Source organism: Podarcis gaigeae (assembly GCF_964106915.1).
Source record: "Podarcis gaigeae genome assembly, chromosome: Z".
NCBI lineage: Eukaryota > Metazoa > Chordata > Lepidosauria > Squamata > Lacertidae > Podarcis > Podarcis gaigeae.
Window position 1 is genome coordinate 26,333,391 of NC_139691.1, and position 15,648 is coordinate 26,349,038.

The window sequence follows — 15,648 nt, forward strand, 5'->3', positions numbered from 1 at the left end:
AACTAGAATAAGACAGTTTCAAGCCAATGCTATTTGCTAGTAATGGATGGGTGTCAGTTGAGTGGGAAATAGGGAGGTGTTTTCCCCAGTGATATTTTTTAATGCCAGAGAAAGAGAAGATTTTTATACCTCATGGAAAATAAATTGATGAAGGTTGGATCCAGCCATGCTTACAGTAGACCCATCAAAACATGACTAACTTCATGATCCCAGGATGTGGTCTGGAGGCACATGAGGCTACCACCTTGATGAAGGTCAGCAGGCCGTGATCTGGTCAATACTTGGATGGATGACCACCTGGGAAACACATGTATGCCAAGTGGTCAGAACAGTGAATGTTTTGCTTTCATATACAGTAGAGTGGTTTCTACATACATCTCTCTCAATCCTCCATTTAGGCATGCAAGAGTCATTACCAGAGTGCAACGACACTTTTCAGCCAGGCAAAAATATTCTAGGAGGGTATGACCCAAGGAGAGTCCCAAGGGCCAGGTAGAGAGGCCTAGTGGGCAAGGTTTCCCACCCCAGCTATAGAACTTGAACTGTGGGGTTTTCTGTGCCCTTTAGCAAAATCCTGTTCCTTGTGGGCATCTTCATCCCAAAAGTTTTGTGCTCTAGAACTTGGGGTAAGGTGAGCGACTTCTAATTATTATTATTTTAATAGGCCAACACATCTGTTACTTTTAAATATGATGTAATTTTCAGCCTCGTTCTTTTTTTTTTTTTTTTTTTTAAATATTTTTTTTATTGCTTTTTAGAAATACAGAAAAAAGAATAAAGAGTGGTTATAAGAAGATAGGGTATAGATAACAAGTTTCCATAATCTTTTTCCTTCTATTCTATAGGACTTCCCCACATCCTCCGAACCCTGCGTTCTCTGTCTTATAAAGCATCAGCAATTTGTTAACTTATTTCAAAACTTATTGTAACTTCCATTTTATCATGTTCCCTATTTTCAATTTTACTGTCGCTCGATTCTTATATGTCTTATATTAAACACAATAAAGTTATTTCATTATTTTACCTCTGAATTCTTGTGTCTTAATTTTCATTCCAATAACTTACATTTGCTGAAGCTAGAATTTCCTGAAAGGTGCATTTTTTTTTTTTTTTTAACATTCATACAACTTATAGTGTTTTTTCAAATAGTCCTTAAACTTTTCCCAATCCTCCTCAGTTGTTTCTTCTCCCGCGTCTCGGATTCTGCCAGTCATTTCAGCCAGTTCCATATAGTCCATCAACTGCGATTGCCATTCCTCCAGCGTGGGTAAATCTTGTATCTTCCAATATTTTGCAATCAGGATCCTTGCTGCTGTGGTAGCATACATAAAAAAGGTTCTGTCCTTCTTAAGCACTCTCTGGTCCACCATGCCCAGAAGGAAGGCCTCTGGTTTTTTAGGTAAGGTAAATCTCAATACCTTTTTTAGTTCATTATGGATCATTTCCCAGAAGGCCTTCACTTTCGGGCAGGTCCACCAGAGATGGAAGAATGTCCCTTCCGCCTCTCCACATTTCCAACATTTGTTATCAGACAGATGATATATCTTGGCTAACTTGACTGGGGTCATGTACCACCGGTATACCATTTTCATAATATTTTCCTTCAAGGCAGTACATGCCGTGAATTTCAAACCGGTGTTCCATAACCTTTCCCAGTCTGCAAACATAATGTTATGCCCCACATCCTGAGCCCATTTTATCATAGCGGATTTGACTGTCTCATCCTGTGTATTCCACTTAAGCAGCAAGTTATACATTCTCGAAAGTAGTTTACTTTTTGGCTCTAACAATTCAGTCTCTAGTTTCGATTTTTCCACCTGGAATCCAACTTTTTTATCTATTTTAAATACCTCTTGAATTTGCGCATAGTGCAACCAATCTCGTACCTTAGTTTTCAATTTCTCCAAACTTAGCAACCTCCAATTGTCTCCAGTTTTTTCAATTATTTCCCAATATTTAGGCCAATGGGCCTCCATGTTGGGTCTCTTACGTGCCTTAGCCTCCACCGGTGAGAGCCACCTCGGAGTTTTACTCTCCAATAAGTCTTTGTATTTTATCCAGACCCTCCAAATTGCTCTTCTGACAATATGGTTTTTAAACAGTTTGTGCACTTTGACCTTGTCATACCACAAGTATGCATGCCACCCAAACGCATTGTCAAACCCTTCCAGATCCAGGACATCAGTGTTCTCCAATAAAATCCAATCTTTCAACCAGCAGAAGGCTGCAGATTCATAATATAGCCTCAAGTCTGGCAGGGCAAATCCCCCTCTTTCTTTCACATCAGTTAGTATTTTAAACTTTATTCGGGGCTTTTTGCCCTGCCAAACAAACTTAGAAATATCCCTCTGCCACTTTCCAAAACATTCCACCTTGTCCACGATCTGTAGGGCCTGAAACAAAAATAACATTTTCGGCAATACATTCATCTTTACAGCAGCTATTCGGCCTAACAAGGAAAGTTTCAGTCTTGACCATATATCCAAGTCTCTTTTGATTTCTAACCAGCATTTCTCATAGTTATCTTTAAACAAATTCAAGTTTTTGGAGGTCAAGTACACCCCTAGGTATTTTACTTTTTTAACCACATTCAGCTCCGTTTCTTTAGAGAACTCATCTGTTTCTGTAACTGTCAAATTTTTTGCTAAAACCTTGGTTTTTTGCTTATTTAACTTAAACCCCGCCACCCGACCAAAATCAGAAATTAATTCTAACACTCTTTTAGTGCTGGAGACTGGTTCCTGAAGTGTTAATACCACGTCATCTGCGAATGCTTTCAATTTATATTGTTTCACTCCGACCTCAATCCCCTGGACCAACCGGTCCTTTCTAATCATATTTAGCAACACCTCCAGGACTGAAATAAACAATAGGGGGGATAGGGGGCACCCCTGGCGTGTCCCTTTTTCAATTTTAAACTCCTCTGTCACCACATTGTTTACTATCAATTTAGCTTTTTGTTCTGTGTAGATTGCTTCTATACCATTTTCGAACCCCGGCCCCACTCCCATCCCTTCCAAATTTTTCTTCATAAACATCCAAGAAATATTATCAAAGGCCTTCTCTGCATCCACAAAAATCAAAACCGCTCTGGTATTCAGATTTGTTTGTAGAAGTTCCAAAATGTCAATAATGTTTCTTGTGTTGTCAAACAAATGCCTACCAGGGAGAAAGCCAGCCTGGTCCTTGTGAATCACTTCATTTAATACTTTTTTAAGTCTATTTGCCAAAATATCTGCAAAAATTTTATAATCCACATTTAGGAGTGAGATGGGGCGGTAGTTCTTAAGTTGGGTCTTTTCAGTCTCTGATTTAGGTACCAATGTGATGAAAGCCTCTTTCCACGTTTCCGGTGCCCTCCCTCCCTCCATTATCTGGTTGCAAACCTCCATCAAAGGTTGTATCAAATAGTCCTTTAAAACTTTATAATATTTGGAGGTTAAGCCGTCCGGGCCTGGGGACTTGCCAAATTGAAGATTTTGAATGGCACTTTCAATTTCTTGCTGTGTAATATTACAGTTCAGGTTTGTTCTCATTTCCAGGGGTATTTTTTGTAATCCATTAGTTTTTAGAAATTGATCCACCTCTGAGGCTTTTTGCGGCCCTTGTGTATAAAGTTCTTTGAAATACCTCTGGAAGCACTTTCTGATTTCCTCGGGTTTCTGAACCATTCTCCCTTCGATCTCTAGATTTGTAACCGTATTAAGCTTTTGTCTCTTTTTCAACTGCCAAGCTAGCAGTTTCCCACACTTATTCGCCGATTCGAAGGATCTTTGTTTCATTTGTTTAATTTTCCATTCCACCTCTTGGTTTATCAGTTTTGAATATTGCGCCTGGAAGAATTTCACTTCTCTTAACACGTCCTTCGACTTAGGCCTAGATCTTAATTTTTTCTCTCCTTCTCTTATTTTCTCCAATATCTTCTCCTTCTTTTCATTCCAGAGCCTTTTCTTAATTGTGTTTTGTTGTATTAGAAACCCTCTCATAACTGCCTTACTTGCGTCCCAGATTGTTCTTTTTTCCACGGTGGTATTCAAATTTATCTCAAAATAGTCTTTTAAGGTTTTTTGGGCCTTCTTCACAATCTCCTGATCTCTTAATAAGGTGTCATTCATTTTCCATCTAAAGGTACCGGTTGTGTTAAGTCTCAATTCCACTTTCAAAGCACTATGGTCGGAGCAGGTTTTTGGGCAGATTTCCACTTTTCTAGTCTTAGGTGCCAGTCCTCTAGTTGTCCAGATTTGGTCGATTCGTGTCCATGTCAGATGAGCCTCAGAAAAGAAAGTCCCTTCTTTCCCTAGAGGGTTCTTAACCCTCCATATGTCCACTAAGTCCATATTGTCTGTCATTTCAAAAAAAGTTTTGGGTAGTCTGCCGTCTTTCGATATGTTAGCACTTTGTGACTTATCCATATGTACAGAGACAACCCCATTCATATCACCCAGCATAATGATGTTGCTATAATCCAAATAATCCAGCATGGTCTCATGCAGCTTCCTGAAAAATTCCGACTTTCCCTCATTTGGAGCATATATTCCTAATATCAAAATTTTTTCTCCTTGTGTCTGTATTTCAATCGCCAAAATTCGGCCGTGTTCATCTTTAAATAAAAATTTCGGTGACAGGCTCTCCTTTGCATAAATCACCACTCCTCTCTTCTTAACTTTGTCCGAAGAAGTAAATTCTTGGCCTAGTCTTTTGTTAATTAACACTTTTCTATGGAGCCTTGTCACATGTGTTTCCTGTAGGCAGATAACGTCCAATTGTTCCTTTTTCAAAATGTGAAAAACTTTCCTTCTTTTTTCCGGGGAATTTCCGCCATTTATATTCCAACTAAGAAGCTGCAGAGACATCCTGAATCAGTTGACGGGTTCTACAATGGGGTATCTAAGCTTCCTCCCGATCCCGGGGGAGGTAATGCTGGTCCTGGTCCTGGTGGTATATCTCTTGGAGATGGTCCCGGTAGTGGTGGTGGCCAAGAAGCTGCGGCTCCTTTTTGCAAGTCCTCCTCGTGGTCGTGTAGGAACTTCTGCTGGTCTTCAGGTGATTTAATCTTTATTTTCCTTCCTTTGTAAGTAAATGAAAGTCCTTGTGGAAACTCCCACCTGTAGGGAATTCCGTTGTGTCTCAACAATTTGGTCAAATCTATATAGGTAGTCCTAAGTTCCAAGAGATATTTGGGTATATCTCTGTAAATTTCGGCCCTTTTACCTTCTACCTCCAAAGATTTCTTAAAATGTAGGCCTAGTATCTTATCCCTTTCTTCTCTTGATCTCAGAGCAACCAAACAGTCTCTGGGCTTATCTTTCTTTACTGATTTTCCCAGTCTAAAGGCTGTCACAATTTTAAAGTCCTTTCCTTCCTCAATTCCCCAGAATTTGGTGAACAAAAGTGTCAAAAATCCCTCTAAATTATTTTGTTCCAATTCCGGGATAGCCCTTATCCTGAGATTACTATCTTTACTCTTCAATTCAACCAATGCCAGATAGGCTTGTTGTTCCCCTACTTGCCTTCTCAAAGGTCTCACCTCTCCTTTAATTTCTTCCACCTTTAAGTTCGCCTGTTCTGCTTTTTGGTTAGCTTCCACAGCTAGTTTAAAGTTTTCTGCCGTAGCTCCTTGCAATTTCTCAATTGCCTGAGTGTGCTGTGAAACCTGTTCAGTTAGTTTGCCAATAGAGGATGTAGCTTGGTCAATCTTTGATGTTTGATTGTCCACTTTTTGGTTTAAGACTGCCAATTGTTCCAAAATTTGTTTTAAAACTGTTTCAGATCCTCCAGTTGCCATGTCTTCTGCAGCCGGCTGCACTAGTTCCACCTCCTGTGCTGTCAGCACAGTTGGGACAGATGATCTGCGATGATGAGTTAAAGTTGTTTGCAAAAGTTGCCCAGATTTTTTCTCTTTTTCTTTATCTTTAGCTTTAGCTGCTCTTGTTCTCCCTGTGCCGCTCATTCCACACCTGCCTCTGTTCAAGGTCAAATGGTCTTTTGTCCCATGAGAAAAACAAGTCCCAAATATAAATAAAAAAACCACGAAAAGTTTCAATAAAACTCAGTTCCCATGCAACTATGTTTCCACAGTCCTATAGGGGGAGTATTCCAAAGCTTCGAAAAAGAAAGGAACTATTTTCCGCCATTGAAGTTCCTCAATTCCCCATATTGAGTTTAATAATTCCCAAACGCAAAAGGAAGGCTTCCAGGACTTCTAGTTTTTTAAAATCCAGCCATAAAGTATCAATACAAGTCCATGTAACAATGTTTAATATTAGTATCTCAGTCTATGCAACAATTTCGATCTCTGCAACAATATCGTCAGTTTGACAGCAGTTTGACAGTTCTTTTTCTATGCACTGGCAGCCCGGTGACGGGGTTATCTCTTTCAGCCCCGTTTAGCCCAAAGATTGGAGGATAGTTCTAAAGAATAAAAGTCTATACAACCACAGTTCTTTTCCTTTTTAGCTTCAAAATACAGAGTCTCTCAATGCACCCTTTCTTCCACTTTAACAATCCCTTTTTAAATACTTCAGCTCGTTTCCGAGCCCTTGCTTTGATCTGATTAGCAGAGTCGGAAGGCGGACTTCCTGTTACTCGCCTCCCGCTTTCGGCCGAATTTCTTCAATTTAGTTAGAAAGTTTAGGACCCTTACTCACGGGTATGTTGCTCCAATTCCGATAATTTCAAGAAGAAAGGTCAGCGCTCATCAGCAGCAGCAGCGCGGCTTTGCTTCCACGAAAAGAGCGATGAACTCACAGCGCCGCTCCCCCTTTCACGTTCCGGAGCCTCTTACGAGGCTCCTTCACAGCTTCTGGGGGGGCTCCAGGCGCCCGCCGAGTCCCACGGCCGCAGGCTCACTCTGCCTGCGGTTTTTCTTGATGGGTCTCCGCTTTGCCGCAGCGGACGACCCTTTTTCGCGGAGCCCCTCTTCACAGCGCAAAGAGGACCGCCATTGCTGTTTCGCGCCGCCTCCGGAAGTCCCCAGCCTCGTTCTTTTTCAATCATTTGTCTGAAATGTTAAGAAGCCCCAACTCTACCCCAAGTACCCCACATCCTGTCAACAATAAGCCTTTCAGAAAAACAAAATGAAAAAAACTACTCATGCCTTTTCTAGGCATTTTAAAATAGGCATCCTTGGATGCTGAAGCTGTCAGAGGTTAGACTGTGTTTCCAAGTACAGCCATGAATGTGTTAAAAGACCATTCAAAATGCAACATGTACAAGATTCCTTGTGAAAGTCAGTCACTGTGTTTGTTCATCTTGAGATTCCTGCATTGCAGGAGGTTGGACTAGATGCCCATTGGGGTTCCTTCCAACTCTACAATTCTATGATAATATAATAACCCAGGGTTGCTGTTTATCCTGGTTTGCTGTGTTGTCTCATTGCTTCTCCACAGCACAAAGAGCAGAATAAACATGCTCACTTTTCATTGGATACCAGGATTTGATACCCATGCTTCCTTCCACTATAAACAGAGGAGAGGGGCAAGGAGCTTCTCTTTATGAACAAGTGTGGCAGTGGCTAATGTAGGTTCCTGGCTAGTGTAGGTTCCATTGATTTGCGGCCAGGGTGCCTGACCATTTTGTGAACCTATCTCCCTTTCTGCTCCTTTAGCTTTAATAGCCATTGTGTGTTATACCTTGCCCTCCAATGGCAGTCATTTTGTGACTGGTGTACTCCCATTGCACCTTTTCCAGATTTGAAATGTGCCCAATGGCCCCAAAAGGTTGGCAGCCCCATCCTCACAACTGATCCTTATTCAGTGCATGCAGAGACTGCAAGCTGTTTGTGGGAGCATTTGGTGGTTTTAGTCAGGACTCTGTTGTTTGGCTAATGGTAGATGGCCCCATAAATGAAAAATGTGTGGGTGATAAGCATAAAAAAGATATCTGGTTACACCCTGAGCATTGGACCAGGAATAAAATCACTGGTGCTTTTGCAATGGATTTCTTCATTTATGAAGGATGGATGCAAATTAATATAGATTTATGGAGACTCTTCAGCCAGGGTGCAATCATTTTGTGGAAGGCTACTCTCTCAAGCTAATAAAAGCAAGCGTCAGAAAGCATATAAACATAAAGTGTGTATCAGAGCCTCTAAGCAATTAGGAGCTTGTTTCCAGGAATCCAAAAATAAATGCGATGCTTCTCCTCCCAGACAGCTAAAGAAAGCTTAGATTGATATGCCTATTTGGGCTGCTTTGACAATAATTCACCCTTATTTTTTGGAAAGAAAGAAGACATTTAGGGCAAAACAGTCTAGGTCTCTCCCCCTACTTGCACTGAAGATAAAATTTGAAATTTTCCATTTGCCCAGTGGATTCCATTGTGCTGATGCCAATCAGATTAATCAAATCTCTCCCAATTCCTCTTTGTTATTCACATCTCTTACTTGTCAAGGACTCCTGAAGGGTTACTTATAGTGGCTTCATTCTGTTGTTCAAAACACTGGTCAGTTGCTAACCATGTTTTCATGAAGGGTAAGGCTATCAGTTAATGGTTTTTCTCCCTTTCTCATAATGTGAGAACTTTGGGCCATCCAGTGAAGCTGAATGTTGGAAGATTCAGAACAGACAATAGAGCTTCTTCACATAACATATAGTTAAACTGGAATTCACTAGTGATTGCCACCAACTTGTTTGGCTTTAAAAAGAGAAGTAGTCAAATTCATGGAGGATAGGCTAATGCATGGCTACTAGCCACAATGGCTATGTTCTGTCTCCACTGTCAGAGGCAGTATACCTCTAAAGACCAGTTGTTGGGTAGCACAAATTGCAAGACTGCAGTTGTATTCAGGTTTTGCTTGCAGGCTTCCCATAGACATCTGGTTGGCACTGAACACGACTATGAATTTGAGGGACCATCAGGGCTATCCTTAATGTTCTTATTAAACTGAACATTATTTAAAAATAAAAAAATAATTTTGCAATAACTTAGATTTATTCATATTTTTACCTGCCCTTTACCACTAAATTAGAATCAGCTGTTGTAGCAGATAGTTGGCAATCACAGAAGGCAAACAGTTGTACTGGAGTAGATCTTTTCTCCTTTTTTTTTTTAATTTCATGGAGGGTTTTTTCCCCCCTAATGTGGAAGAATATCAAAAGTGACATAGGCTTCCCCTCAGTGTGAAGTGGTATAGTCTGTGCAACCACCTCCTCAACCAAGCACATTATTTCTGCTGTGCATGTGTAGGCCTAGTCCAAGATGACGAAACATATAAGATGAAACATATAAACATAACAGACACAGGTCTGCTGTTGGTGCTTTTAATGGCAGTAGCTGGCATTAGGCCCTGAAACGCCATTGTTTGGGGGGGGGGGAGAGAAGGTGATCTTCATCCCACTAAATTCAATACCCCTTCATGGTGTGGCAGTGGGAGAGCTGCCCCCTCACCTAGAGCCTGATGTTTCACAGCCCATTTTGATGCCTCATTCTGGAAGTAGAAACTTTGAAAAGGGAGAAGGAAGGTGAACTAAATTTCACTTGACCTTCCCACTTCAATATGTGCCTTGAAAGATTTGATGGTAGGAATAATATAACTGTATCTGCTTGCGTGTGTACCTCATAAATTACATTTATTCACCAGCTGGATCTATGGGACTTCTTACTAAGACAAAACGATTACAGAAGAAAATCCATTTTGAGGTGGTAATAGCAGGCTTCTGCTCCCGTCATTTACTGCAAAAGCACCATTAGAGCACATTATGAATTTAGTAATCTCTTTGACTGACAGGGTGGGGAGTAGCAGGAACTTGAAGCCTGATCATTACTTTGCTTAGTTTCACACCTACCCCTTTTCACTTTCTTTCTCTCCCCACCCCCCTTTCTAGATACAATTTATTTTATGATAACAAAAAACCAAAAACATACACATCACAATCAAAAATTTAAACCATAAATCTTAATTGACTCCCCCTCCTGGTTCCATTATTTTATTCATGCACGTCCATAAAATAGTATATTCTTAACAGTCCAGTTTTAAAATCTTATTCATCTTGTTACAAGTACCTTTTAGAAGTTCAACTAATGTAGAAGCCTATAAACAAAGCTTGCAGAGTATGCATTTCCCCTTTTAAAAAAATCAATGCCCTTTTTCTTTCTTGGGTTTCAAATTATCTAATATGTCCTGCATAGTTTACTAATTTGTTTTGCCAATCTTCTTTATCTTCTTTGGCGGTGGCTTCTTCCTTCTGTAGAGATGGGCTGGTCTTGGTCTGGCGTCCACTCTCGGATGCAGGGACAGAGTCTTTCACTCAATAAATCCATCAAGTCCTGAACCTTTCAAAATCATAGCATCTGTTGTTTTTTAACAAAAATCATTTTCAACATTCTCTTCAAATCTTTATATGTCACTTCCCAGGCCTTCTTAATAACTTTACATTGCCACCACATGTAGTAGCCTCTCATACCTTTTGCCCTCCTTTCCTGTTTTGTCTCCATCACAGTCAAAGCCTCCCAAATCAATTCACACGAGGTGCCATTTTTGTCGTGGACCACCCTTACTTTCCCTTGCATTTTCCTTGAACCTCCCACCTCAGTGGTTTGTACATTCACCTCTTTAAATTGTCCCACAGCCTCTGAAAGTAAATTACTATTTTTCTGAATTTGAGAAGCTGCCTTATCATCATTTTCCTTTATCTGATCAAACAGTGCTCTTTTAAATTCTAAAAGCAAATCGTATCATTCATATTTTATGTTCTCTTGTCGGCCCTGCTGGTTTGTTTCAACACTGAGATTTTTTCTTCTGCCATTTCTAATTTGGGATGAAGGGGGCCAATTCTCTCCCCGTTTCCCAACTTCCTCTCTAAGATTAAATTCGAAAACAAAACGTCCTTTCCCACCAAGGAAGGTGTTATTTTGGCTTTATCAGTACTTTATTAGGCCATTTCACTAGACTCAGTAGAGAAAACCATTACTTCCAGCCTCTTTTCTACCCCCCTTCCACTTTACTTACGAAACCAGATTTTAATGGTTATATAGTCCCATCAAAATGACTTTTAATTACCAGTATGAATAAAACTATAGTATTAATGTTATTTTAAAGTCTAATTTAGTTCAATATTAGCAATAAATATTATAGTCCTCTTTTTTAATCTTGATTTTTAACCAGCTGATACCTTTTAATAAAATAAGTCCACAATTATAATTCCATTAGGTTAGATGTCTTCAACACTCTGAAAGATCAAAAATTTCTTTCCTAAAAGTAGCGTAGATTCAGAGAATCAGTCCAATCTTTCTTCTAGAGAGGAAATTTGTAGTATTCTTCCATTAAATAACATTGCAATCCTCCTGTTTGACCTCCATTTTCAGACAAGTTCAATCACAACATAGGATAGATTCAGGTTCAAATTGAATTCAAGTCAATTTTGATGTTTTAAAAATTCTTGAGATTAGTATAAACGAAAGCTGTGTGGAATCTTTTAATCCTTATTGTTCATTAGTTAACTTATCTCCCAAAGTAAACTTCATCAACACTTCACTTGTATATATTTCGTGCACGTAGCACCAGGAACAGGAGTGGACTTTCTTTTAACACTCCCGTTTTTTTGTCGAATCGATCAAATTAAACAGTCCTCACCTTTGCAGTCGGCTTCAATATGCTGGAATGGTAACCGCTTGTGGCTGGATCAGAGGCTTTGCCTCACAGAGCTGTGGTCGTGCCTAGTTCACCAGCACTTTCTTTTTTCCCCTTTTCCTTTCCTTTTTCCTTTTCCTTTTTTTCAAATACTTTATTGAAATTCGTATATAACATAGATAATGTACACATGCTTGAATGAACAAAAATATAAACAGAACCGTATAAACAAAAACCATATATAAATAATCTACTACATGTTTACAGAAATTAAACTTAACTTAGATTTCTGCTGTTTCTCTCCCCCCCCCTTTTTTTCTTATCTTTTTACTAACATAAAATAAATGAGACTAGACTTCCTGTCATTTCCTGGTGCGTCATCTTTCTGATGATGAATGTACCTATCATTATTAGCTTACTCATTCTATATTCTCTAATACATTCTTACAACAATTTGTCTTATTTCTTATAGGTTACTTTAGACGAGGGTCAATCAAATGCTTCCATAGACATTATACCACTGTTATAATTTTGTAGATACCTCTTATATTTATTCCATTTTTGAACAAACACTTGTATTTTATTACCACTCAAACTGTTGGGCAATAGCGTCATTTCTGCAATTCCTGTAAGTTACATTGCCAATCCAATAATGTTGGAACATTTTCCCCTTTCCAATTCATTGCTACCAGTGTTCGAGCTGTGGCTGTGGCATATAGGAAAATTTACCTTAATTTTTTTCGGAATGTCATTGCCTAGAATGCCCAAAATGCCTCTGGCTTTTAAAAGAAATGTTAGCCGAAAGATTTTTGCCTCACGGAGCTGCGATGGTGCCTAGTTCACCGTCGCTTTCACTCGGCTCCCCCCCCCCCACTCTCCGCACCTCTTGGGACAGAGAGCAGAGACCGGCAATGCCAAGCTGCCCTCTGTGAACAGCAGGACCCCGAGACACCCTAGTACTCCTCTTGGAGTTTTTTGGGGAGGTGCTCTTCTCAGAGGCTCCGTGAGGCCGAATCTGACAGAGCTGTCATATCCGCGGTCGGTCTGCCATGTCACGGGAACCCGGAAGTGCCCTTTTTCACTTTCACCCTTTTCTTCACCAGACCCCTGAAAAGTGATCTGAAGGCAAGCACCTAGATTTTGGCAGGTTCTTCAACCCACCCAAGGATGAAATGGGGCAGTGTGCACAATGGCTGCATTCACATCACAGTTTATTCTGTTTTGATTACTTTTCCCAAACTGTTAAATTCCACATTATATTTTAGCCTTCAAATGATGTAAAAGCCACTTCCGGGCATTTTGCACAGGTTTTGCATTCATTTCCGTATTTTCTTGCAAACAATTTTTTTTCCTGGATGCAGATAACCCAGTAATTCCTGTACAGTATAGGGAAGTTTTTAATGTGCGATGTTTTACTGTGGTTTTATAATTTACCAGAAGTCTCCCAGAGTAGCTGAGGCACCCCAGTCAGATTGGCTGCATATAAGTTGTTGTCGTTGTCATTGTCATCACAAAGCTTGCAGTATATTCTACTGTAGTTCCAGAAGTGACTTGCTGCGGCAATGCTGCCTGCTGCAAGGTTGCCAATATAGGACCAAGGCCACTGATTTTTTTTGGGGGGGGGGGGCAAATTTGAGGGAGCTTTTGCTGAGAGCTTCATCAAACCTGGAGTTGGCTCTGTTCTGGGTTGTCCATAGTCCACCCTCCCCTGTGGTAAAGTTGATGCACCCTTTCCAAATGTTTGGCCCATCACAGAGAACTTTGGGTTGATGAGAGAGATGATGCTCATTTGGGCTGGGCACAGCCCACAAAAGACATATCTCTCCCCTCTCTCTGAAAATCATGGTTCTCTTTGCTTGATGATCCCATACTAACCTCTGGATCATGGCACATAACAGCCATTTCCTGAAATCCTGTGACCTGAAGAGACTATTCAGCTGCCCAGATTTTGTTAGCTCAGAGATTGAAAGAAAACATAGTCCCTACCAAGGAAGAATGGCAGATAAAACTGATGTACGGTGCTGAAATGGCAAAACTGACTGGAAGAATTAGGAATCAGGAAGATTTAAATTTTAATAAGGAATGGGGAAAGTACACAGTGTATTTAAAAAACTACTGTAAACACATAAAATCATTAGTAGGACTAATATGACACTTGTAGCTAAAAGTTGAATTATGGATTAGTTAAAGATTTGATAAAATTGGAGTAACAGACGAGATGCAGGAGAAAATATTGGCATAAGGATCCACAAAAGAGGAGGAGGGAAGTCAAAGGGGATTTATTGATTATATCTTAATTGTTTTCTTTGCTGTTGTTTGTAAACCTGGAAATCCAAAAATAAAATAAAACAAAACAGGCCTTTTCAATTGTTAGCATATGCTATATGTGATAGGAACCTGCATATTTACAGTTTGCACACATTTCTGAGGTAGGGTTACCAGATGTCCCCGGTTCCTGGGGACTGTCCCTGGACAAATTCCTTCCCCGGAATGTCCCCAGATTTGCAAATCTGTCCCTCAGAAACGTGGCAGTGGCAGCCTTAGCAGCCCGGAGCTAGCCTGGTAGCGCAGTTGGCTCTGGCTGGCTTCAGGAGCTGCTCGCTGCCGTGACGCCCGCCATTTTTCCTGTGCAGAAGTCCCCATATGATGTGTCTTGTGCGGGAGAGGAAAAATCAGTTCTGTGTGGATACCTATTTTGACATCTGGAGGTCTTATGTTAACTTAAGATGGACAATACTGGTGGTTATGTATCATTAATGTGAGTTGATAGGAGTATTATCATTATTATTCACATGTTCCTTTTTTCTTTCAATCCTTCTTTGTTTTTATTTATAACTAAAAAGAAATTTCTGATGCAGCCTTGAATCTTTTCTGATGTAAATGATGCAAATTATGCTCATCTGTATAGGGGGGAAATTCCAGAATATTTTCCTATTTAAATTATTTTGGCAGACACACATTACCTTCCTTCTCGCTATTTTTTTCTCAGGCTTGGCGAAAGCGCTGGTTCGTGTTGCGCCAGGGGCGAATGAGTGGAAACCCTGATGTCCTGGAGTATTACCGAAACAGCCATTCCAAAAAACCCATCCGGGTGATCGACCTGAATGAATGTGAGGTGGTGAAGCACTCGGGCTCGAGCTTCATCAAGAAAGAATTCCAGAACAACTTTGTTTTTATTGTGAAAACGACTTACCGCACCTTCTACCTGGTGGCCAAATCGGAGGAGGAAATGCAGGCTTGGGTCCACCACATCACCCAAATCTGCAACTTCGGACATTTGGAAGATGGAACAGGTAGGAATGGAAAGACGGATGGTTCATTCACTGCTAATATCTTAAATGGATCACAGCTTGGTTGGAGAAAGTCTCTGACCATGTTGAAGCATTTTGCATACCTATGAAGGGAGCATTCCTCCCCACCTCTCAAGTTTTTTGAATCTTGTATTTTGGAACATGTTTGTAAAAGTTTCCCTGACCAAAACCACTTTTAAATATATCTGCTTTTGTCTGAAATTTAGAGAAGCAAGCACCAAAATCTTGAAAGAGGCTTTCACAACCTGGGGTCCTCCAAATAGTTTGAACTACAAACCCCATCAGCCCCAGTTCAAAACCTCTGGAAGGCACCAGTTTTGGGAGAGAACTCCCTTTAAAGAGGCAGGTTTTCCAGTCACAATTCTCCAAGAGATTTGCAGTGTGCACTTTCATTTTTATGCCGCATGCCTGGGAATGAATCATCTTGCAGATGGCTTGTTGATTACGATAAATGTTTCAGTGTTCCTTAAAAGAAAAAAAGGGGAAACTAAAAGCCAGTTTTCTGATGTTATCACTGGAACATACCAAATCTATATACCACTTTAATTTGCTTTTAGACTTTGAGGACGCAGCTTAACGTCAGATGCATTTAGCCCAATGTATTTATTGATTGAGGGGATGGGTTGCTAGAATCCTCAGCTTATATTATCAGCCAACATAGCTGTAGCTCAGTATATTTGCATGGCAAAAGAATTGCTGAGTAGCAGGCATGCCACAGGGAAGAGATGGGGAACCCTCTGAATATTTGCAGGACTACAATTCCCATCA

At 40.3% G+C, this 15,648-nt stretch overlaps 1 protein-coding gene across 6 annotated transcripts in view; it reads left to right on the forward strand.

The window, feature by feature from the left end:
• Positions 1-15,648, forward strand: part of GAB3 (GRB2 associated binding protein 3) — an 87,096-nt gene that overhangs the window by 40,317 nt on the left and 31,131 nt on the right. For 5 of the 6 annotated variants that reach the window (XM_083722280.1, XM_083722284.1, XM_083722285.1 and 2 more), the window contains exon 2: positions 14,559-14,862. In XM_083722280.1, the coding sequence (XP_083578406.1) occupies positions 14,559-14,862 (304 nt within the window). Of the gene's footprint in view, positions 1-12,990; positions 13,149-14,558; positions 14,863-15,648 lie in introns of those variants that run through there. The other variant, XM_083722283.1, reaches the window with a different exon arrangement.